A 26,548-nucleotide genomic window follows, 5' to 3' on the forward strand; every position below is an offset into this window, starting at 1 on the left:
TTATACAAATTTAAGTTATTCATTTTGCATTTGTAGTACTTGTGGAAATAGCTCCATGAAAGCCATTTAATTATGATCTTTATCTCAACAGGCCTCAAAGTGTGGCGCTCTGAGTTTCAGATTATAGACAGTATACTCTCTACAGCCACATTTCTTTGTATAAGTTGTTTGTACCAATGAAAACAAATTCAATCCCACTCACTGATTTTCAGTGATCTCACTAGACGGATCTAGATTTAAGGAATAAAAACCAACCTCTGTCATTAGTATTTGAAGCATGATGCCATTAAGCACATGTTTAGCAATCTTTCTGTGCATGTGATTGTGTCTCCCTAGCTAAGAAGTCTTTTCCAGAGTTATTTTCACATCTTAGAAAGCATTAACATGCCAGTTTGTATAATTACTACCACTATCACTACTACTAACTATTTGTTGAGGTCCTGCTACTTGTCAGGTACTGTGTTTGCTTTTCCATTCTTATAAATTTCTAGCCAAAACAAAACAAAAATATATAGAGATACAAGCTGTAAAATCTAAACTATAAATAATACTGAAATATTCAACTCCCCTCACATATTTACAGTATGAGCTTAGCCATATCAGACTTTATACACTGTGTTTAAACTATTCTGCTATATAAACGTTCTGGTCTGTAGACATGCTTACCTAGGTGGTGTAGCTTATGTGAAAAGTGAAATACGCTGTATTTGGATGTTAGTGTGAAAGCAATTTAATGTTGGAAATGTTAAAAGAGTCAGTGGAGAAAAAGAAAAGACTGAGAGTTTACGTATTTACCTATGTGAACTTAACCCCATGTCCTTTTGGTTGTTCAGGGAATGCCAGGCGAAAAAGGAGAGAAAGGAGCGACTGGACTTCCTGGCCCACAGGTATTACTTTTATTTTTTTATTCCGTTGCTCTCAGCTCTAGAGCTTTGCCAAGAAGAAAGAAGACTGTAGCTTCTGAAGTCAGTTGTGATCTTGGCAATGAGTGGTTTCTACACTAAGGACCATTAGCGTGTATTCGTTTACTTCAGCCCCCTCTTAGGTCCTACTGATGCTCTCCTGGGTGAGCCCTGGTGGGGGACACTTCTTTTCCTTCTTGTGAATAACTTCTGGGTTCTGAATGCTCAGTCAGGAAGGCCTCACCTTTATGCTATCAGGTTTGTTTGGAGGCCTTGATTTATTTCAGGGAAGCCGGGTGAGAGGGTAGTTGGTTTCGATAACTTGATAACTCTGCCATTTTCCTGTCCTTGCTGTATCTAGGGCATCCCAGGAGGTGTTGGTTCACCAGGACGTGATGGCTCACCAGGCCAAAGGGTAAGGACTTGCCCAAGGTTGCTCGTTAGCACAGTAGATTTCTCACCAAGTCACTCTTGCTGTTGGCAAGTTCTGTGCAAGGAAGGCACACCAGGTGTTTTTTTTTTTTTTCTTTATTTTTTCCTCCCATCTATCTGCATTCTACCAATCCTGCATCTGTTTCCCTTAACTGGTATTCTTCCATGTCTATAACTTTCCTCAAAATCTAGAAACTTTCATCAAACCTTCCCAAATTAACCACACCTCTTTCTGAATGTTCCCGTAACCTGAATATAGTTTACCCTGAATAGCGTGCGTTGGTCTAACAGATTTTCCAGTTGTTTCAAATTCTCAAGGAGCAAACCGAAAGGAAATCAAGAATCGTATGAATTGGAATTTAGTAATTATGACTCTCTGTAATATTCTCCATTTATTTAATATGCATCCATTATCAATTCCTGTTCAAGTGGACAGCAATAAAAGAAAGTATAAGGATGGCTGAGGGACAAGTTAACAACTAGAGTTTGTTTAGTCAACATGTCTTCACTGAGCCAGGGTTGAGGTTCTTGTCCTCAAAGAGTTTATAGCTTTTGGGGGGAAATAGAACCAAATAAGAGACATATGCTATAATGGGAGTATTGACAGAGCCCTGTGGGAGCACAAAGAATAGATAACTAAGCCAGACTTGGAGGGTGAGGGAAAGCTTCCCAGAGGGGGCACCATACAGACTGGATTTCAACTGAGAGACAGAAATTAGCCAGATACATGAGGAAAGGAAAGCTATTGCAAGTAGAGAGGACAGCATATATGGCATATAAAGGAGTGGAGTTGAAGAGTACGTGGGGCATTTCCATTTCTGAACCTAGTTCCGTATGGCTGGAGATTAGACTGCAGTGTGTGTGTGTGTGTGTGTGTATACGTGCACAAGTGTACACGTGTGTGCACACAGGTGTGGAGAGATTGTCAAGAGATGAAACTGGGGCTTCCCTGGTGGCGCAGTGGTTGAGAGTCTGCCTGCCGACGCAGGGGACACGGGTTCGTGCCCCGGTCCGGGAGGATCCCACGTGCCGCGGAGCGGCTGGGCCCGTGAGCCATGGCCGCTGAGGCTGCGCGTCTGTGCTCCGCAATGGGAGAGGCCGCAGCGGTGAGAGGCCCGCGTACCGGAAAAAAAAAAAAAAAAAGAGATGAAACTGAAGTGGTAAAAACAAACTCACAACAGCTATCTTTTTTTCAGACCAAGGATTTTGAGCTTTAACAGGAAGGCCATAGGAAGTCATTACATGTTCAGCAAGGGAGAGAGGCTGGTCTTCCTTAAAAGGACACTGATGTAGACATGTGGGCAGCTGCACAGTTTCTCTCAAGACTGAATTATATATAGTGTCCACCACTTAGAGCCAACCCAGTAAAGGACAACACATTTGGTGACATTCCCTGGTATTTCTGGGGACAGCTAACCCACTAGGTTAGCAAACGATTGGCTGGAAGACACACTTCTCTACTCAAACAAGGCTGCCTTTAGCTATACTGCTCAAGAATAAGGAAATCATTTTTTCTATAGGAGTGTAGGTGTGTGAATTTAAATTCCTTCCATGTTGGGTTGTTTTTTTTTTTTTTTTGGTTTCACATCCAACTTTCATTTGCTTAAAATCTCAGTTTAGTCTCTGTCTATCAAATGGAATTAGTTTGTAAAGCATGTCCAGGTGAAGGTATCTAAAAGAGGCATTCTCTAAAAGTTAGATTTATGTAGGTCTCTTGTACATGTGGAAGGAGTGTCTAAAAGTATTTATATGTTTTGGCAAAGGGCTTAGGCTAAAATCCTGTGTGGTTACACACCTAGATTCCTTCATGATTCCTGAAGCTCTGAAAACAGCAATTCTAAAGATTTGGTTCAGTGAATTTACTTGATTTATCCATGCGTAGAGGCTAGTCTTGGCAAGGAACTCCCAAATCAAGCATATTGGATTAGTGTCTAGATCGTTTGGGTTTGGAATTTTCTTAAAACCAATACACCAATGCAGACTTTTTATAAATATTTTGCCATTCTTCCAAACATGTTTTATTCTATAGGATAAAAAGTCTTAGAGTATAATAAAGCGTTAATATATATGTACATGGATTTTATTTCCCTCTCTCGCTCAATCTGGAGGTAAAACTTTCAAGTGTCTCTAATTCCTATTTTGAAAAATTCTTGGATGGGAATGGAATTGCTTTTTAAAACTGGTTTCCAGAGGATACTCTTTCTTTATAGGGCCATGTTAAAAAAAAGATTGTGCAAATCCTGTGACAATTGCTTTAGAAAAGATATTGAGGGCAATACTATTCCAGAGTACAATTTGAGGGGGTGCCAAAAACACAGAATAAAATATAGTGGTGCCTCCTAGAATTGTGTAGCATGAGGAAGGGACTGCCCTGCTTGAGGAAGGGACCACTTATATATTGGGTTGGCCAAAATTTTGCTCGGGAATGAACTTTTTGGCCAACCCAATATTTTTTCAATATCTTAACATCTTATTTAATAAGATATTAGTTGAGCACATATCTTAATTGAGTACGTACTATGTGCCATGTTCTATGCTCAGCCTAGAGAGAGTTGTTCATTACTACCTCCAGAAGGAAAATATCCAGAACAGGAGAGACTTTCAATAACTAAAGGAGGCAATTTGTACATCATCTACCAGGAAGAAATAGAAGGAGGAAGTGGAATCAAGACCATGACTCTTCCCTGGGGCCAGGAAAACCAATGGGTCTTCTTCGGCAATAGTCAAGCTGGGAGGAAAGATGGGTGAAAACAGAGTTATTTAGGAGGCTCTGATCTGTTTAGTCAAGTATCTGGGGTCTTAATGAAAGTAAAGGGTCTAAAACAATTAGATAGTTATTTAGCAGGATTGTACAGTTGGAGGTCCAGGACCAACTTTCATAGTGGTAGGAACAGATCTCAGACATGGAGCTCCTTCTTTCTGGTTAGGCTGTGGGAGAGGGTGTTGCTGAAAGAGAGCTAAGGACAGACACTTAAGATTATTCCTGCTCTGCCTTAGGCTATCCTAAAAGGCAAAGTTGCATTCAGAAAGGAAATAATAATAGTAGTAGTAATAATCATAATAAATTATAAGTAATAATAATGACAGTAACAACCATGGCATAGAACAGACTGAGAGCAAACACACTGGATGATGAAACTTACTGCTGAAATGCCTGAGAAACTAATTCCAGAAAACTGTCTGGGGAATCAGGAAGACAAGGTTATTTTGTCTTTTCTTTACTCGAAGCCCTGAAATTACTTCCCATTACTGTGCCTCATTTCCTCTGATCTTGAGTGAGTAAAGACCACTCAAGGCAAAGAAGGAGGAAGCTGGGATAAATATGCATGGTGTTGTCCAATCAGTGCTTCTAGCTCCTTGGAGAGTTGCAGAGAGTAGGTGAGTGAGGTGTGCTGTAGGAGTGAGGGGCTATTCCTTACTGGTCATTCTTTCTTTTTAATCATTGTCTTTTCTTATAGACTGTTGAGAATTCATAGCCCAAAGCTAGAACCATCACCTTGACTATTAGCTTAGGGAAAGGTTAGCATCCCCTACCCAGAGCCAGTGCCAATGTCACTTATTCATTTAGTCTACAAGGAAGGAGAGTTTAGCAGAGACTAAAAAAAAGATTAAGCATCTCCTCTTTAAACAGGAAACATGTTTTCTAATGTTTCTAGCTTATTCTGGCTTTTCCCAAGGGGAATCTTTGACTTGTAGAGACAATCCTGGGCCTCAGGCTATAAGCAAGTCCAGCAAAAGTTGGACTTCTTCACTGAACCAGTCTCAGCCTCTTGCTGGGAAGCCAGTGGAGCACAATGCAGCACCACACCATATAAAGCAACAGTGCAAGTGCAGAGTTAACAGCCAGATGTATTCAGGCATCAGTTTTCATTCTGAGTCATTGCAGCCAACAGCATCCTTGTCTCATCTTTCTTTTCCACTGTCAATCTTGCCATCTCCCTTTTTGCCTCCTTCCTCTTTTCTTGGTGTCTCTGACCCCAGGGTCCACCCTGTGATCTTTGGGTTCCTCTGATGTAGGGTGGATCTCTCATCCCCCACCCTAGACACCCAGGTGGTCCTTAGAGAAACCAGGAAAAACGGGCAAGACATGGATGATAAGTATAAGCAGTGAAAGAAAGAACTGAAAAGGAAGGGAAAAACCACCTCTTTTCTAGTTCTGAGGCTCACTCATATCCAAGACCACCAGCTTTCTGTCAAGCATTGCAAATAGAAACTTTTAAAATTATTTTTATTTTCCAATTCTTACTATGGTTTTATAAAAAGTCAGAGAGACAAGAAATAAAAATGACCAGGAGATATATATGGTATGGCATCTGGAAGGTAGTAATTCCTCCTTTGTACCAAGGGTGTTAGTTTTAAAATTCCAAGTAAACTGAAATTGGAATGCTTCCTTCCCCCCAAGTTACTGCTCCCTGCCTCTCCTGTCTTCATGCCATAACCACAGCCTTCCTTTTTCATCTATAAAAGGTGAAATACTGTTTAAAAAGTTCTACATATGAATTCTGCTGAACTTGTGTGGTTACGAGAAGCAGGATGGTCCAGTGGTAAATATCAGAGACTTAGATAGTTAGCCAGACCTCAGTTTGAACCCTAGCCATATGACACTGAACCAGTTACTTAAAAAGCCCAAGCCTCACTTTCCTCATCTGTGAAGTGGAAAAAATAATATTCGACTCCATAGAGCTATTGTGGGAATTAATTCATATAAAGAATTTCTATATAAAATTTCAACTTTAGCTGATACAGGTATTCACTATTTTCAGTGTAGACTTAATGAGTCAGGACAGTGCAATATTTTATAATACCTGTCCTTAACATTATTAAGGCACCTTAGAAGATTTTAATGAACTGTGAAAAAAGTCTAAAGAAAAAGCAAGTGGCTTGTTGTTTAATTTTCTTGGAGTCCACATTGAAAGGGCGTTTGGAACATGCTTCCTTTTTATGTGGGTTTGATGTAAACAAAGGCCATACTTGTGATGAATGTCCCACTTCATCAAAGCAAGTTGGACTTAAAATATACTTGAAAAATTGAACTTGAGTCAACGATCTGGATTTAATTCCTATCATAAATGTCAAGCTATGATGAGAGATTCATCTAAGGACTGTTTTATTAAATACTAAGATTCATGATAATTATCCCCTTGAGTATCTTCCTTCCTCCAGAAGAGGAAATGTAAAACTCATCACAAAGCTAGTGGAGAGAATGATACGATTTTCCTTTTCATGGATCTAAATGGGTTTTTATAAAATCCCAGGAAAACATTCTCCCAGTCAACCACAGTGATGACAGTATATGCAATTGGGATTTGGCAGATTATTTTAATAAAAAAGGCAGCGGCCACTGTCATTGATTCTTGACTAAGTGCAGTGCTTTACAAATGTTATGTTCTCCAATCCTCAGAATAATCACGAATGCTAGGCACTGTTACCGCATTATATAGACAAAGAATCTGAAGCTCAGAAAGTTGAAGTAACTCAAACAATGCCACACAGCAAGCACGCATTGCAGCCAGGATTATAATCCACTCCCAGGCCCCAACACTGCACTCTTTCCTTCCACAAAATTATGTTAAAGGGTAAAGTGGGATTTTGTTCATATGGGCAACTCTTCCAGTAAAAATATGAATAAGAAGGACTCCGTCACTGAAGATATCTCACCCAGCATTTTTTTGTGGAGAAGGAACCCAGTTTGGGTTACTTTCTTGAGGAAGTAGAAATTGATTGTTCACACATAAGAATATGTTTCTGTGATTACTTTTCACTTTTACTTGGATAGTGGCCCATCCGAGGAGAGAACTGTTACTTAGGAAATTAGTGTCATGTTATTACTGGCTTTAAAGATGCTTCTCTTGGGGCATAGGGTACAAATGCTATCTGTCTTGCACTCTGGTTCTAACGCTGTCCCTTGGGGTTAGGCGAGACATTTTTATATTTGTAAACCAGCAGTTCCACAACTTAAATGACCAAATTGTTGTTTTGTGTTTTGTTTTGTTTTTTTAAATATGCAGATTCCTGAGCTTCTGCCTCAGAGATTCAGATACAAAAGGTCTTGGGTATGACTTAGGCATGTATAGTTTTAAAAAAGCTTAATGGGGGCTTCCCTGCTTAATGAGGGCTTCCCTGGTGGCGCAGTGGTTGAGAGTCCGCCTGCCGATGCAGGGGACACGGGTTCATGCCCCGGTCCAGAAAGGTCCCACATGCCGCGGAGCAGCTAGGCTTGTGAGCCATGGCCGCTGAGCCTGCGCGTCCGGAGCCTGTACTCCGCAACGGGAGAGGCCACAGCAGTGAGAGGCCCGCATACCGCAAAAAAAAAAAAAAAAAAAAAAAGCTTAATGATTCTAATAATCAGCTAGGTTTTAGAATCACTGGATAGTATATTATGTTAAGCCCTTTGTGTATCAAAGTAGTTTCTTGGGTAGAATATTGCTGTGGTTGTAATTCACTGAAGTCACCATTGCAGGTTACTAAAACTATACACGTTTATATTTCTATATATACATTTAACTTATATATGTAATATATATATATTTGTACATTAAAAAAGTAGTGTATTGTGTACATATATAAAATATGTGTATATATAAACATATATATACACACATACGTGGTGTGTGTGTGTGTGTGTGTGTGTGTGTGTGTGTGTGTGAAACTGAAAATTCCCCAGTGTGACTCAACATAGTAGCACACTCAGGACTGATCTTGGACCTCTAACCTGGGCCAGTGTTTACAGAGTCTGTGGCTTTTTACCCCTTGGCCTCTTAATCTGGTGGTTGGTTTTAATCCTTAGTTGCAAGTAAAGCCTTATTTCCCATGGCTGACTGCCACGCTGGTCTCTTGCCGTTGCTCTCAGGGTTGAAATTGTGCAGATGGGGTTTCTTCAAGTGTGTCTTTAGTCTTCATTGCTTGAGTTTGTTCCGTTTCAACAAACTCATCAGATGCCAGCTGCTTACAGATCCCACTCTACCTGAGAGTGTGGTGTTCGTCAAAGGACCTTAACAATTGGCTGTCTTACTGCTAATTACGGTTCGTGTCCGTGGTCCACCCTTGCAGGCTTCAAAGAAGGCATGGATGGTGAATATCATAACTGAGTCACTAGCTCTGAGTGCTATTTCTGTTATCTACATAAACATAAATATTCTAGCTTCTAACTTTAGTTACAACACACTTTGTGGGCACATCTGTTTCATCCTTTAGATGCCATAGACACAGTACCTTGAAACTACAAACTTTTTAAGAGCCTACAAAAAGTGCTTGCCACCTGAAAAAAAGCATATGTGTTTGCTCTAGTGTATGGAAAAGAAAACCAAAAAAATGAAAATTAATAAATTAGTTAAATGTCTGTAAAACATTACACTTTGCTAACTTCAACCATGGTTAAATTTAGTATTTATTCAAACATCAGTGATTTTTGAAGACACATTTTGGATAGATTTCCTTTTGCTGATAAATCATAGCCCACCATAACTTAATAAGTTGCTCAGAGCCACATGTTTTCAAAAAAAATTATAAAAAGCCTTTCAAGTTTTTATAGCAAAAATTATTTTTAATGTGGGTTGTTGGTGCATATTAATATTTTGAGGTGGGAATCTCAAGAAGGAAAAATGATTGGAGCTACTCACGTCATAAAACACCCCTGTTTGTAAGTGGCTGATTTTATGCGCTTTAAAAAATAAACGTATCGGTTTAAGTGAATTCCCACATTATGCTTATTGTTTAATCTTCTATCCCCTAATATACATTCTTCATTGCCTAATTAAAGTTTTCTGTTTTTTATGAGGGTGCTTAATCCGCAAACACACATGTACTGAGATTGGCTTCCTGATATGAAATGGATAATTTATAGATCTAGAAATGTTTGGGGAAGTGCAAACCCATTTCTAGCTGTTTAGGGCTGAAAACCATTCAGCTGGCTTTGATTAAAGTGAAGCTGAATCGCAAAGCTAGAATTTGCCGATTATTTTGCCACGTAAAATGCACACATTTTACGTGGTTTTTCTTTTCATCAAGTTTATTGCTTTGATATAAAGAGCTGACTGGCATGTGAGGATGGGCTGTAATGTGGATGCTGCAGTGGTACCTGAGCAGGGAGAGTGATACAGTGTCCCAACCATCCTGGATCCCTTGACTTAAAATCCACCTCTCCTGTGAAACCCCACACCTGGATTAGGTGCCCTTCCTGCATGTTCCCATGGAATCTTCTAGTCCATCATCATAGCTCATTGTCATTTACTTTCAATTGTTGACTTTTCTCAAAACCGTCACCTCCTTGAAAAGAAACTGTCTTGTTCATCATTGTCTACCCCAAACCTAGCAAAATGCCCAGCACATAGTAGTTCTGCAAATATGTTTCAGTAATGTGACAGATGTGAGGCTTACAAGTAAAACAAATCTTTCAAAGATAAATTTAAAGCGTGATTCAAAAGTTATAAAATAAAACTATGTGATGAAACTGTGAACTTTTTTAGGGTTAGGAAGAGATTTGGGGGAAAAAGGGCTTTGATAATGTTTCTAAAATAATATGGAGCCTAACATCCTTTTAATTATAACCAGGTATAGCAAGTAAATTTTAATTTGGAATGAGAGAAACAGGAAACTCACAGTACCCTTAAGAACGCCTTTATTCTTCAACTGTTATATGTAAAAATGTGCAGTCGTTCATGACATTCCATGAACGAAAGAGCTAGAGTAAAATGCACTGGAATGGATGCTACTGGTGCCCCGGTCAGAGCCCCTTTACCTGGCAGGTGTACTCCATCCCCCAGCTGCTGTGGGTTTGACTGCTAACAACTCAGTTACCTCTTCTACAGAGAGCTACCCATGGAACTGCCACCTTGGCCCCAGTCAATGACTAACTGATGTGGGTATATAAAACCTTGTGGTAGGTCAACTCTGAGGTGTAACTCACACTCCAGAGCTCCCCATGGGGTCAGACTGAAGCCAGTCTTAGCTAAATCCAATTCTAACCTAACCTCTCTGTCTGCACTCTCCTGCCTCCTTCATACCTAAAAGCTTTCTCCCAAGAACACTCCCGCTATAAATCAAAGGAACAACAACCCAGTCTGCTTCTAGGAAAACACCTCTCAGATAGTCACTGAAATGAAATTTCAACTTCTGAGCTAGATAACTCCCGATCCCTTTCCTCCAGGCTTGTGGAGGGTTCAAGAGCAAAGACGGATAAGATTGGCATCCCCCACCCCCTCAGCCCACCCTATGCTTTTCCGGACTAATTATACCTGCGAATCATATTTATTTATTTTATAAATGATAAATGTATTTTATACATGATAACCAGAGCACTTCTTCCAGGTGCCTCAATTTTATTCAAATTTAACTTTTTATTAGTACCTATTTTGTGCCAACCATGTGCTAGGGAGGAATTAGCAAAGGAACGGTGAATAAGACATGATTTCTGCCCTCAAAAAAAGAAAAAGAGAAATCGCAGCTTCTGAGGATGTGCTTTCGGTGGAAGAACACAGAGTGATAAAACATGTAGTCTCTTCTTTTGATCTGATCACACAGAAGCAATAGCCTCTCGGCCAAATTTAGCTCCTATATAAGAACGACATTTCATCCTCTTCGCTTCCAGGTGATACACGCATGGTGTCTGTAAATCAAGTGAATTCAAAACTGTTCTCTAGAGCATCCTTCCAGAGCCACGATGAAGGAGAGCGCTGACAGATCATTGCTTTGTAAACATGATTGGGAGAGAGGAGTCAATGTATTATTTCCTGCAGGTCTTCCTTGGAATAATACAGTTTTCTTTTCAGAGTATGACATGGCTTGCCTCACTCTGAATAAAATTGCCCTTGCTTGTTTTTGAGATTTTTTTTTCCTCTCTGGACACAGCCTGGAAAAGAGTCAGGGAGGGCTTCCTGCAGCAATGCTATACTTTTGACTGCTGGGCCATGGTGTTGGCTGTGTGTCATATGTGGCCTTACACATGAGTGTGTGTTTGCTTCCCCTCCAGTGCTGGAAGAGTTTTAAGGCAGGAAGCAAATGATGTCCTTTGAAAAATGTCTTCTTAAATTATTGACTATGTGCTCAGAGTCCCTTTTTTTGGTATGTGAACTTCATCTAGAAAATAATAGTAGATTAAAAAAAAATTTTTTTAATGGTAAGGCCTCCTAAATTTTCTCACTGACCAGATGAGGGAGTTGGGCTGGAGGAGTTCTAAGGTTCTGTTTTTCTTTTACATATTCTGATTTTTTTACACCCTCTTCCTGGATATGGTGTATTTAAACTCCATGTAAAATAATTTCTTTCAACCTATGTCAGTATTAATTTTTGTTGTTTAGCTAGCAGATCCAAAGAAGGATGTATGTGTGTGTGTGTATGTATGTATGTATGTATGTGTGTGTGTAATTTAATCTGTATCAGGGCCTATCACTGAAGCTTTCTGACTTAGTAATATTTTTGAATGAATAACTAAAGTGAATGAATAGGAGTAGTAGAGAAAAAAACCACTAGCCTTTATATTAGTATAGGATAACTGTTATAACAAAGACCCTAAAATCTCAGTGGTTTCAAGCAATTAAAAAAAATAAATGAAATGAAATGAAATAAAGTCTATTGTTTGGTCACAGCCAGTGCTGTCGACAGAACAGGTAGAGGAGTGGGGCTGTGGGGTGGAGCTAGTCTCTAATCCATACAGTCACTTAGGGACTCAAGGTCTTTCCGTCTTGGGACACTTTGATCTTCAACATGTGGGCCCTGAAGTTGTTAGAGAAGGGGAAAAGAAAGTGGAGGATTACCCATAGGAAATTTTTATGAACCAGAAGTGGAATTGGCCCCTTTCCACAGGCCAGAACTCAGCCCCATGGCTCTAACAGAATTGCTGGAACAGGAGGCTGGGAGATGTTACCTCATAATGTGCCCAGGCAGAAAAGGAAAACCATCAAGATTGCTGGGTTCTAGAATCCTCTGCCTTAGCTGGTTTTAAGACTTGCTGGTATTCGAGCTTGAGAGCATGATGAAAGGGCCTTGCTGACCATTGCTTTTACTATCCTACCCCCTCTTCATGCCATCTTTCATTTCGTACCTTTTCTCCCAACTCACACCATTTCCTTTCATCCAGCCTCATCTTGACTCTCTTTTATTTGATACCTTGACATAAGGAGACATAATGTGAATGTGGATGGGGGCCCCTAAGGAGAAGGATTTTCATGAGCCAGATTAATGGAAAAGACAGCTCACTGGAAAAGTGACACACATTTCAGAAAGGGAATTGGGAGAGGCAGCAAGGAAGCCAGGAGATGTTGGTTTGAGTTGACTTGAGATGAGAATGGGTTATTCTAGTAGGGGACAAATCCCAAGATGAAAAGTCCATTTCTCCATGTAGTAGAAAGTAATGTCTTGAACAAAATTTTATAAACTTATTATAAAATTCAGATTGAAGATCCTTTCTCATGTTTTTAACTGCATTGGAAGGACCAGCACCCACAGTTAAGAACTACAACCTTTTGAGAGTAAGTCACTCCAGCTGTTCTATTTTTTTAACGTTCACATAAAAACGACATGCACATACACATTCAATAATTGAGGAAGATACTTTTATAAGGAACATTGTTTTCTTTCTGCCTTAAACTCTTCCATCATGGAATGGGAAGCAAACATGTACACACATTCAGTAAACCTGCTCGGCAGTGGAAACTGTATCATTACAGCAGGAAATCCCCCCAGTTTCCCCCAGGCAGCTCCTGAAGAGCTGTAGAGTTGCAGATATTGTAATACTCCTAATTTGTAATATAGATTCCTGTGATAGGGATTCCCTGCCCCAAACTCCCTTAGGTCCAGAAAGACACTAATTCGTCTTTTTGGCTGGTCATTAATGACCAGAATTGATCTCTCTTCTCACTTGTTATGCTTAGTTTAATAAAAAAACACTTTCTGGAAACAAGTTCCTGTTTATGTTTGTAAGTGGTATCTCTTACACCTAAAATTCTTACATCGGACAATTTCATAGAGCCAACAGACACAAAAGTCTTTGCCAAGAACAATTCCCGTGAAGGGTATAAAAGCAGTGAATCCTTGGAAGTCCAGAGTAAATGACAGGACTTGCCCCCAGATATTGAATGGGATTAAGTGCACCTTTTCTGAAAGCCATGTAAAGCAACTGCATAGTTGACACACCATGTTTTTCTTCCCCCAGGGCTTTCCTGGAAAGGATGGATCCTCTGGCCCTCCGGGACCACCAGGGCCAATTGTAAGTATTTCCAGGAACTACTGGGATGTAGTACTGCTTTAAAGCAATTCATCTCTTTTATGAGATTTTCTTCTGCCAAACCTTTCACCTTGGCGGCCATCTTTGCTATATGTAACAACTCATCCCTTGGTACAGAGCTCTTCCTAAAACATCCTTAAAAAATCATGTATCCATGTGGCTTGATTATTCTACCTCTGAGCCACTTTGCCATAAGATCACCTGCATTGATTTACTTTTATTAGACACAGATAAGCCTTGAATTATTTTTTCTTTTTAAATTTTTATTGGAGTATAGTTGATTTACAATGTTGTGTTAGTTTCGGGTGTACAGCAAAGTGAATCAGTTATACGTATACATATATCCCCTCTTCTTTAGATTATTTTCCCATATAGGCCATTACAGAGTATTGAGTAGCATTCCCTGTGCTCTACAGTAGGTCCCTGTTGATTATCTATTTTCTATATAGTGGTGTGTAAATGTCACTACTATATATAAAAAAGGCTTGAATTTGAAAGAACTACATCTAACCGACAGAGTGGAGACTTTTCCAAAACTGTCTTCCTTACTTTTGTGGTACGTTAGTTGGAAACAGGAATGAGCAGTGAATCCTGAAGACTTGGTGTTGGGCGGGGAGGTGAGGTTAACTGTGCATGCTTGCTGCTCTTTCTTGAGAGCTAGCTGTTTTCGATGAGAATGAGTGAGTCCTCACCTTTGCTCCGTATTCCTTTCTATTAGGGCATTCCCGGAGCCCCTGGAGTCCCAGGAATCACAGGAAGCATGGGACCCCAAGGCGCCCTCGGACCACCTGTGAGTATGTGACTGTAGCCAGTCAGGATGGTTGCCCAGTTATCCCTCTGGTTTATTTATCTGTTTAAATTTACAGCATCTTCTTAGGTCAAGATGTATTTTTCAGGACTGGATTCTGTGGGAATCCATGAGGAAAACAGAGAATCTCCTAGGATAAAGATTAAGATCAGACCGTGCATATATCATGGCTAAAGACAAATGGTCCCAACAGGGGATCATCTGCAGCTAAGCTTCTGCTTATATATATTTCCACTGTTTGTTATTCTGTATTTGGCTAAGTCAACTCAATGCCATCTTTACAGGGACTGGGTACAATACTATCTGTTAACTAGGCCTGTGTCCTGGGTGAGAAATACAAGGCCAGAGAAAGTCCAGGATTAGTGAAAATGGGAAGAGATTTTTCTTTCCTAAACTCTGCAAGAAAGACAGACTTTGCCATTAAAACACACACTCACACATTCACGAATAGTGGTGTAAATGAAGGTCCAGTGAATGGAACTAATTACCTCCCATTTTTGTGCTTCTAATCTCTTAGGTTGGTGCTTAAATGTGATCAGTGGAGGGGGTAGGGGTAGGATGGGGGAGAAACAGATGAGCTTATCTGGGCCTGTTTCCTCATCTGTAAAATAAGGTTGTTGAAGTACAGCCTCCAAAGGCACACTTGGCATCTTCTGCGACTTGCAAATTGTTCCTTCTGGGTGTAATTATTAGTCAGCCTTCTGATATTATCTGCGAGGTACCAAATCTGTATCCATAAACTAAAGCAATTGAGAAGTGTCAATGTATACACATTGCAGATGTGCTAAGGATTCATGGAACAGTGAAATCTGAAGGGTGAGGGTAGAAGAGGTTAATGAAGTCGGTTTCTACTCCCTGCTATAACAATTAACACAATCTTAGGGGCTTAAAACAACAAAAATTTATTATCTTACAGTTCTGTAGGTCAGAAGTCTGATATAGTCTCACTGGGTTTTAAAATCAAGGTGTCAGCTTTTCCTTTCTGGAAGTTCTAGGGGAGAATCTATTACCTTGCCTTCTCTAGCTTCTAAAGACTTCCCACCGTCCTTGGTTTGTGGCCCACTTTGAAGTCAGCAGTGTTGCATCTCTCTGAACATTTTTCCATAATCATATCTCCCCCAAACATAGCCCAGAAAGTTTCTTTGCTTTGAATGATGTATGTGATTACATTTGGGCCACCCTGATAATCCTAGATAATCTCCCTACATTACTTCAAGATCCTAACTAAATCACACTTCAAAGTCCTTTTGCCACATAAAGTAATATATTCACAAGTTCTGGGGATTACGGCATGAACACTTCAGGGGCCTTTTTCTGCCTACCACACTGAAGAAGGCATAACAGAAACACTGGTTCTCATTCAGAAAGAAACTCTCTCCCTCTAGCTACTCAGATAGTCACTCTTTATTCTTGAAACCCATTTCAATAAACTGATTTTGCCCTCAGGGTCCTATTCTAGGCTGTGATTCACATGACACATATGCAGGTACACAAACACACATAAGACATGAACATAAAAAAATGCCTCCAGATTTTAGCAAACACATCCTAATTTGCACACTCAAATAAAGCTCTCCTTAGTTGTCATTTTACAAAGCCATATACTTATGGAAGATAAATACACTGTCATGGTGCAAAACCCTTTTAGATCTCCTCTTTTCATATCAAGTTGCTAATGGGTCACAGAAGAAAATTTGATTGCTTTATCCTCACACATCTTTTTCTGTTATCTCTGCTACCAGGCTTCAGTCCACTTCCCAAAATGTGCTCCAGGAAACAAGAGTTCCAGAATATGTCAGCAGGGCTCAGAGAGCAAGGGGTTCTGGGAAAGAAGTCTCAGAGACAGTGTATACTAAATCTTTTTCTCAGAAAGTCATGACAAGTTTTAGGATAGCAAAGACTTTGAGGCACCTTAAGGTGAAACAAAAAACCGAAACACTGGTTTAACTTGGTTAGACAATAAACAAATGTATTTGTGCAGTTTCCCTTAACCCAAGCTGGGTTGACCCTAACCGCAGAGGGATGGAATGCAATAGGAAAGAACAGGCTCTAGGAGTACTTGGGAGAGAACAGTGGGGTGAGGGAGGAGTAGAGTGAGATATGAAATACATTAGGTAAGTAGGACCCCACCCTGCTTATCCATCTGGCCTTTTGTAGCTCTAGAATAGACTTTAAATATGGGGCATAGAAAAATAGCAATACATTTTTTCCTGGAAATAAAACACTCGTTAATAATATTATCTTCTATTGTTATAAATCAACAGAAAAGGGCCAGTGATGGTGGCATTTATATCAGAGACAGCACTGCGTATTCTCTCAAAAGCCAGTTGTTCTCTGAACCATCCAGCCCAGACTTTTCCCTGTGCTTTGGGCTGGGAGGAGCCATATGCCTACTGGCTGCCAGACTGGCGTGTTTAGTAAAGTAGGCTCAGTGTCACGGTGTAAAGGCCTTGATTGATTTCCCATGGATGTCTGTCTAGGAAGGCGGGAGGGAAAGAGACCAAGAAAGACACACCACCCCACTGAAAAGAGCAGTGTGTTTCCTATAGTCGGTGCCAGGAAAATGTTTACTTTCATGAACCCTGCTTTTAGCTGCTGACTTCCCAGGACAGAATGGGCATTAATGCTGTTGTGGTCATAATTCCTACCTGAGGCTTAAGCATAAGCTAAAATATGGTATCTCCCCTTGCAGGAGAACTGCAGGAGAAATGTTGTGTCATTTCCTGGCTTGAATCTCCTCAGTGGATCCCTGTCACCAGGGGATAGGGCCCAAATATTCAGCCACATATACGTAGCCCTTGACGATGGGCCCTTTCTTTACCCTCCGACTTGATCTGGCATCATCCTTTTTCTTGGAGGTATGACAACATCCCTTGGAGTTGTCACCCCAGATTATTTAAAGCTCCCCCAATATATGCCATCCTGTTTCACACTTTTTTTTTTTTTGCCTTTTGGGGATGCTCTTCCATGTGTCTGGGTTGCTTTCTCCTCCTTTCTCCACCTGGTGAGCTTCTGGCTATTATCTCTCTTAAACTGTGCACTTCCTGTGTGAGGCCACCCTCAGGTCCTCAGGCTGAGAGACTTCATTTCAACTATTGATGTCCATCTCTCCGCGAAAGGAGAGTTCCTTGAGGGCAGAAGTTTTATCATACTCATGTTCTGATTCCTAGACCCCAGCTCAGTATCATAGAGGGTACTTAATAAGTGTTTGTTAAAAGAAAGAATGAAGGTATGATTGCCTTCCAGTTAGGCTGATGTTCAGGTGAGTATGAGAAGGTTATTCTTACAGATTGGGGGTCAGATGTGGGAGACATTTAGAGCCGAATGAGGGATGTTTTGATTTTGGTTAGCAGACATCTAATATTTGGAGCTTGGACCGTAAGATCATTCTTCTTGCCTTCAGGACTAAAATTCTGTGAATCTATGAATGTAGCTACTGTATTTTCTTTTCTTTACATTTCAAGGGTTCCTGAAATTAAAGGGAAATGTGCCACTTTTTCTCGCCTACATGTACAGGGAATGTGTGTTTTCCCTCAAAGCATACTTTGGTGGAGTTATGAACCTTAACTCACTCAGGAGTTTTTAGTTTGTTTTTGTTTTACTTTGCAAAAATCAAAGAAAAAATGTCAGAGAAGTTGGAATAAAAAATAATTTCTTGCCATTCAGATATATTCACTAAATGGATCTTTCTTGGAGACTGCCTAGCTATGTCCTGCAGCTACTTAGTAACAAGCATTGTGAGACTGAGTTTGAGGAATTTCATGCCCAGTGAAATACATCCATCCCTATATACCGGAAGGTGCCCACAGCTGATGCTGTCCATTTACCTTATCACTCAGGTTTGCATGGTAGTTTCTTTTTCTTTTTTCTTCTTCTTCTTTTGTTTTCTTGGCTGTGCAGCGTGGCATGCAGGATCGTAGTTCCCCAACCAGGGGATCGAACCTGCATCCCCTGCTGTAGAAGCGTGGAGTCTTAACCACTGGACCACCAGGGAAGTCCCTGTAGTTTCTTTTTCTAAGTTTCAAGCATTTCAGACAAGATAACTTAATAAATGATAGCTAGCAATGGAAATATCAAAGAATACATTGGTTCAGAAACAAAAATATTCAAGATAAAATAGATTATAAGAAGCGACTCAAACAAAATGATAAGTCACTCGAAAAAGACAAACAAAACGAAACAAAACAAAAATCTAATTCTGAATGACTGCTGTGAGGTTTGGGAGATATATGTTTGCTTTTTAAATTATTATTTAATTAGGAAAAATACTATCTTCACTGACAAAAATGATGCTGGCTAGCAAATTTGTTGAGCAGTGTTCTCTTTCATGGCAGCAGTAGTGTGTACTCGGGAGAGTGCAGATTCTGGAGCTTAGCTGATTGGGTTCAGGTCCCAGCTTTTCCATTTTCTTATTTGTGACCTTGGGCAAGTTATTTGTCTTCTCAGTACATCACTTCCCTTATATGTAAAATGGAAGTAATATCTCATAGGGTTCTTATAAAGAATAAATATATTTATCTCATAGGAATCTTACAAGGATTAAATGAGTTCATTTTATAGGGCTGTTATAAGAGTTAAATGAGTTAATACACCGAGGACAGTGCTTGGAACATGGTAAAATCTTGAGTATTAAACTACTAGTACTTACAAACAGTTTCTTAATATATTAAAAATGTGGGGCTTCCCTGGTGGCACAGTGGTTGGGAGTCCGCCTGCTGATGCAGGGGATGCGGGTTCGTGCCCCAGTCCAGGAGGATCCCACGTGCCGCGGAGTGGCTGGGCCCGTGAGCCATGGCCGATGGGCCTGCACGTCCGGAGCCTGTGCTCCGCAACGGGAGAAGCCACAGCAGTGAGAGGGCCACATACCACACACACACAAAAAAAATGTGAAAGAGTTACTTATTTTTCTTTGCTGATTTTTGTTTTTGCTTTGTGTCAAATGCTTGCAAAGGAAGTAGGCAGCAGTCCTAGATTTATAATAAATATTTAAATTTAATATTGGACTTAGTTGAATGTTCGAGTGACTCTTTTATGCAAAAAATGGGCTAGGTGGTTTTGGAAACATAAAGTAATATAAGTTATGGTCCCCAGTATTAGAGGTCTTACCATCTACACAGAGAGAAGAGAAATCCATGCAATGACTTGTAGCTATACTACAATAAAAATTTAGTGTCAGATAGGTGATACTTGAACTAAGTATTGCATTAGAATATTCCTATTGTTGATACCTAATTTATAAGCTATATGCTTAATACCTTTCTCACATTTCAAATGTTTTTATACACTGACTAGACCAGGTCTGTGAGAATGAGAAGTTGTACTTTTGATGAGCAGGAGGTGGGGAAGATGGGGCTAAATAATGAGACATTGAATTTGAGGACTTTGACTTTGTCACATGGATGTCTAAGAATCACTGAGTGATTTTTGAATAGAGGAACAGCTGCCATCAATCAACAGTCACTGAGCTTTCTAAGTCGTATGCTGGTAGTATCTGAGGAGGATGAGACTAGTGGTTGCGTAGAGGATGAACTGGAAGGGAGGGTTTTTAGTTAGAGAAGCCAGCTAGAAGGAAGTTGCAAATGCACTGGTGTGAGATGGTTAGGGTAGCACCTTGGTGGTGGAGTGGAAGAGATAGATAAAAGAGGAATTGCAATGCAAAAAGTGTGCATGTACGTGTGTGTAATAGACATGCAAGAGGCAAGGGAAGGGACATTCACAGAAAGATAGACAAGATGAAAAGGCAGAGGGCTTTGTACCAGATGAAGGAACAAGATAAAACCCCAGAAAAACAACTAAATGAAGTGGAGATAGGCAACCTTCCAGAAAAAGAATTCAGAATAATGATAGTGAAGATGATCCAGGACTTTGGAAAAAGAATGGAGGCAAAGACAGAGAAGATGCAAGAAATGTTTAACAAACACCTAGAAGAATTAAAGAACAAACAGAGACGAACAATACAGTAATTGAAATGAAAAATACATTAGAAGAAATCTATACCAGAATAACTGAGGCAGAAGAACGGATAAGTGACCTGGAAGACAGAATGGTGGAATTCATTGCTGCAGAACAGAATAAAAAAAAAGAATGAAAAGAAATGAAGACAGCCTAAGAGACCTCTGGGACAACATTAAATGCACCAACATTTGTATTATAGGGGTCCCAGAGGAGAAGAGAGAGAGAGAAAGGACCCAAAAAAATATTTGAAGAGATTATAGACGAAAACTTCCCTAACGTGGGAAAGGAAATAGCCACCCAAGTCCAGGAAGTGCAGAGAGTCCTAGGCAGGATAAACCCAAGGAGAAACATGCCAAGACACATAGTAATCAAATACGCAAAAAATAAGACACAGAAAAAAAAAATTAAAGACAAAAATTATTGAAAGCAGAAAGGGGAAAACGACAAATAACATACAAGGGAACTCCCATAAGGTTAACAGCTGATTTCTCAGCAGAAACTCTACAAGCCAGAAGGGAGTGGCATGACATATTTAAAGTGATGAAAGGGAAGAACCTACAACCAAGATTACTGTACCCGGCAAGGATCTCATTCAGATTCGATGCAGAAATCAAAAGCTTTACAGACAAATAAAAGCTAAGGGAATTCAGCACCACCAAACCAGCTCTACAACAAATGCTAAAGGAACTTCTCTAAGTGGGAAACACAAGAGAAGAAAAGGACCTACAAAGACAAACCCAAAACAATTCAGAAAATGGTAATAGGAACATACATATCAATAATTACCTTAAACGTGAATGGATTAAATGCTCCAACCAAAAGACACAGACTCACTGAATGGATACAAAAACAAGACCCATATATATGCAGTCTACAAGAGACCCACTTCTGACCTAGGGACACATACAGACTGAAAGTGAAAGGAGGGAAACAGATATTCCATGCAAACGGAAATCAAAAGAAAGCTGCAGTAGCAATTCTTATATCAGACAAAATAGACTCTAAAATAAAGACTATTACAAGAGACAAAGAAGAACACTACATAATGATCAAGAGATCAATCCAAGAAGAAGATATAACAATTGTAAATATTCATGCACCCAACCCAGGAACCCCTCAATGCATACAGCAAATGCTAACAGCCATAAAAGGGTAAATTGACAGTAACACAATAATAGTAGGGGACTTAAACACCTCACTTTCACCAATGGACAGATCATCCAAAAAGAAAATAAATAAGGAAACAGAAGTGTTAAATGATACATAAAACAAGATAGACTTAGCTGATATTTATAGGACATTCCATCCAAAAACAGCAGAATGTACTTTTTTCTCAAGGGCTCATGGAACATTCTCCAGGATAGATCATATCTTGAGTCGCAAATCAAGCCGTGGTAAATTTAAGAAAATTGAAATCATATCAAGTATCTTTTCCAACCACAACGCTATGAGACTAGATATCAATTACAGGAAAATGTGTTTGTATCTGTAAGAGATACAAACATATGGAAGCTAAACAACACACTACCTAATAACCAAGAGATCACTGAAGAAATCAAAGAGGAAATCAAAAAATACCTAGAAACAAATCACAATGAAAACACAACGACCCCAAACCTATGGGATGCAGCAAAAGCAGTTCTAAGAGGGAAGTTTATAGCTATACAAGCCTACCTTAAGAAACAAGAAATGTCTCAAATAAATAACCTAACCTTACACCTAAAGCAATTAGAGAAAGAAGAACAAAAAAACCTCAGCGTTAGGAGACGGAAAGAAATCATAAAGATCACGTCAGAAATAAATTTAAAAAATGAAGGAAATGATAGATCAATAAAACTAAAAGCTGGTTCTTTGAGAAGATAAACAAAAGTGATAAACCATTAGCCAGACTTATCAAGAAAAAAAGGGAGAAGACTCAAATCAATAGAATTAGAAATGAAAAAGGAGAAGTAACAACTGACACTGCAGAAATACAAAGGATCATGAGAGATTACTACAAGCAACTATATGCCAGTAAAATTAACAACCTGAAAGAAATGTACAAATTCTTAGAAAAGCACAACCTTCTGAGACTGAACCAGGAAGAAATAGAAAATATGAACAGACCAATCACAAGCACCGAAATTGAAATTGTGATTAAAAGTCTTCCAACAAACAAAAGCCCAGGACCTGATGGCTTCACAGATGAAATCTATCAAACATTTAGAGAAGAGGTAACACCTATCCTTCTCAAACTCTTCGAAAATATGGCAGAGGGAGGAATACTCCCAAACTCATTCTATGAGGTCACCATCACTCTGATACCAAAACCAGACAAAGATGTCACAAAGAAAGAAAACTACAGGCCAATATCACTGATGAACATAGCTGCAAAAATCCTCAACAAAATACTAGCAAACAGAATTCAACAGCACATTAAAAGGATCATACATTATGATCAAGTGGGGTTTATCCCAGGAATGCAAGGATTCTTCAATATATGCAAATCAATCAACGTGATACACCATATTAACAAATTGAAGGAGAAAAGCCATATGATCATCTCAGTAGATGCAGAGAAAGCTTTTGACAAAATTCAACACCCATTTATGATAAAAACCCTCCAGAAAGTAGGCATAGAGGGAACATTCCTCAACATAATAAAGGCCATATATGACAAACCCTCAGGCAACATCGTCCTCAATGGTGATAAACCATTTCCAATAAGATCAGGAACAAGACAAGGTTGTCCACTCTCACCACGATTATTCAACATAGTTTTGGAAGTTTTAAACACAGCAATCAGAGAAGAAAAAGAAATAAAAGGAATCCAAATTGGAAAAGAAGAAGTAAAGCTGTCACTGTTTGCAGATGACATGATAATATACACAGAGAATCCTAAAGATGCTACCAGAAAACTACTAGAGCTAATCAATGAATCTGGTAAAGTAGCAGGATACAAAATTAATACACAGAAATCTCTTGCATCCCTGTACACTAATGGTGAAAAATCTGAAAGTGAAATTAAGAAAATCCTCCCATTTACCATTGCAACAAAAGAATAAAATATCTAGGAATAAACCTACCTGAGGAAACAAAAGAGCTGTATGCAGAAAATTATAAGACACTGATGAAAGAAATTAAAGATGATACAAACAGATGGAGAGATATACCATGTTCTTGGATTGGAAGAATTAACATTGTGAAAATGACTCTACTACCCAGAGCATTCTACAGATTCCATGTAATCCCTATCAAACCACCAATGGCATTTTTCTCAAAACTAGAACAAAAAATTTCTCAATTTGTATGGAAATACAAAAGACTCCGAATAGCCATAACAAGCTTGAGAAAGAAAAACAGAGCTGGAAGAATCAGGCTCCCTGACTCCAGACTCTGCTACAAAGCTACAGTAATCAAGACAGTATGGTACTGGAAAAAAACATAAATATAGATCAATGGAACAGGAGAGAAAGCCCAGAAATAAACCCACGCACATATGGTCACCTTATTTTTGATAAAGGAGGAAAGAATATACAGTGGAGAAAACACAGCCTCTTCAATAAGTGGTGCTGGGAAAACTGGACAGCTACATGTAAAAAATGAAATTAGAAAACTCAATATACAAAAACACCATACACAAAAATAACCTCAAAACGGATTAAAGACCTAAATGTAAGGCCAGACACCATCAAACTCTTAGAGGAAAACATAGGCAGAACACTCTATGACATAAATCACAGCAAGATCCTATTGATCCACTCCTAGAGAAATGGAAATAAAAACAAAAATAAAAAATGGGACCTAATGAAACTTAAAGGCTTTTGCACAGCAAAGGAAACAATAAATAAGACGAACAGACAACCCTCAGAATGGGAGAAAATATTTGCAAATGAAGCAACTGACAAAGGATTAATCTCCAAAACATACAAGCAACTCATGCAGCTCAATATCAAATAAACAAATAACCCAATCCAAAAATGGGCAGAAGACTAAACAGACATTTCTCCAAATAAGATATACAGACTGCCAACAGACACATGAAAGAATGTTCAACATCATTAATCACTAGAGAAATGCAAATCAAAAAAATGAGATATCATCTTACACTGGTCAGAATGGCCATCATCAAAAAATCTACAAACAATAAATGCTGCAGAGGTTAAAGTGAAAAGGGAACCCTGTTGCACTGTTGGTGGGAATGTAAGTTGATACAGCCACTATGGAGAACAGTATGGAGGTTCCTTAAAAAACTAAAAATAGAACTAGCACATGACCCAGCAATCCCAGTACTGGGCATATACCCTGAGAAAACCATAATTCATAAAGAGTCATGTACCAAATGGTTCATTGCACCTCTGTTTACAATAGCCAGGACATGGAAGCAACCCATGTGTCCATCCACAGATGAATGGATAAAAAAATGTGGCACATATATACAATTGAATATTACTCAGCCAGAAAAAGGAATGAAACTGAGTTATTTGTAGTGAGGTCGATGGACCTAGAGACTGTCATACAGAGTGAAGTAAGTCAAAAGAGAAAAACAAATACCGTATGTTAACACATATATATGGAATGTAAAAAAAAAAAAAAGAAAATGGTCAGAAGAACCTAGGGGCAAGACAGGAGTAAAGATGCAGACCTACTAGAGAATGGACTTGATATGAGGAGGGGGAAGGGTAAGCTGGGACAAAGAGAGAGAGTGGCATGGACATATACACACTACCAAACGTAACATAGATAGCTAGTGGGGAGCAGGCACGTAGCACAGGGTGATCAGCTCAGTGCTTTGTGACCACCTAGAGGGGTGGGATAGGGAGGGTGGGAGGGAGGGAGATGCAAGAGGGAATAGATATGTGGACATATGTATACGTATAACTGATTAACTTTGTTTTAAAGCAGAAACTGACACACCATTGTAAAGCAATTATACTCTAATAAAGATGATAAAAAGTATCCTATGGGATGCAGCAAAAGCAGTTCTAAGAAGGAAGTTTATAGCAATACAATACTACCTCAAGAAACCACAGACATCTCAAATAAACAACCTAACCTAACACCTAAAGGAACTAGAGAAAGAAGAAACAAAACCAAAATTAGCAGAAGGAAAGAAATCATAAAGATCAGAACAGAAATAAATGAAATAGAAACAAAGAAGACAATAGCAAAGATCAATAAAACCAAAAGCTGTTTCTTTGAGATAATAAACAAAATTCATACACTATTAGCCAGACTCATCAAGAAAAAGAGGGAGAGGACTCAAATCAATAAAATTAGAAATGAAAAAGGAGAAGTTACAACAGACACCGCAGAAATACAAAGCATCCTAAGAGACTACTACAAGCAAGTCTATGCCAATAAAATGGACAACCTGTAAGAAATGGACAAACTCTTAGAAAGGTATAACCTTCCAAGACTGAAACAGGAAGAAATAGAAAATATGAGCAGATTAATCACAAGTAATGAAATTGAAAGTGTGATTAAAAATGTTCCACAAACAAAAGTCCAGGACCAGATGGCTTCACAGGTGAATTATATCAAACATTTAGAGAAGAGCTAACACCCATCCTTCTCAAACACTTCCAAAAAATTACGGAGGAAGGAACACTCCCAAACTCATTCTGAGGCCACCATCACCCTGAGTCCAAAGCCAGACAAAGATACTACAATAAAAGAATATTACAGACCAATATCACTGATGAATAGATGCAAAAATCCTCAACAAAATACTAGCAAACAATCCAAGAACACCTTAAAAGGATCATACACCATGATCAAGTGGGATTTATCCCAGCGATGCAAGGATTCTTCAGTATACGCAAATCGATCAATGTGATACACCATATTAACAAATTGAAGAAGAAAAAATCATCTCAATACATGCAGAAAAAGCTTTTGACAAAATTCAACACCTATGTATGATAAAAACTCTCCAGAAAATGGGCATAGAGGGAACCTACCTCAACATAATAAAGGCCATATATGACAAACCCACAGCAAACATCATTCTCAATGGTGAAAAACTGAAAGCATTTCCTCTAAGATCAGGAACAAGCCTAGGATGTCCACTATCACCACCATTATTCAACATAATTTTGGAAGTCCTACCCATGGCAATTAGAGAAGAAAAAGAAATAGAATAAATCCGAATTGGAAAAGAAAAGTAAAACTGTCACTGTTTGCAGATTACATGATACTATACATAGAGAATCCTAAAGATGCCACCAGAAAACTACTAGAGCTAATCCA

The 26,548-nt window shown here is 39.2% G+C and overlaps 1 protein-coding gene across 6 annotated transcripts in view; it reads left to right on the forward strand.

Moving 5' to 3' along the window:
* COL14A1 (collagen type XIV alpha 1 chain) overlaps nucleotides 1-26,548 on the forward strand; it is a 229,033-nt gene that overhangs the window by 170,869 nt on the left and 31,616 nt on the right. For all 6 annotated transcript variants that reach the window (XM_065895394.1, XM_065895395.1, XM_065895397.1 and 3 more), the window contains 4 exons: nucleotides 834-887; nucleotides 1,264-1,317; nucleotides 13,483-13,536; nucleotides 14,273-14,344. In XM_065895394.1, the coding sequence (XP_065751466.1) occupies nucleotides 834-887; nucleotides 1,264-1,317; nucleotides 13,483-13,536; nucleotides 14,273-14,344 (234 nt within the window). The remainder of the gene's footprint in view (nucleotides 1-833; nucleotides 888-1,263; nucleotides 1,318-13,482; nucleotides 13,537-14,272; nucleotides 14,345-26,548) is intronic.

The sequence above is a fragment of the Phocoena phocoena genome, chromosome 17 (genome assembly GCF_963924675.1).
Source record: "Phocoena phocoena chromosome 17, mPhoPho1.1, whole genome shotgun sequence".
NCBI lineage: Eukaryota > Metazoa > Chordata > Mammalia > Artiodactyla > Phocoenidae > Phocoena > Phocoena phocoena.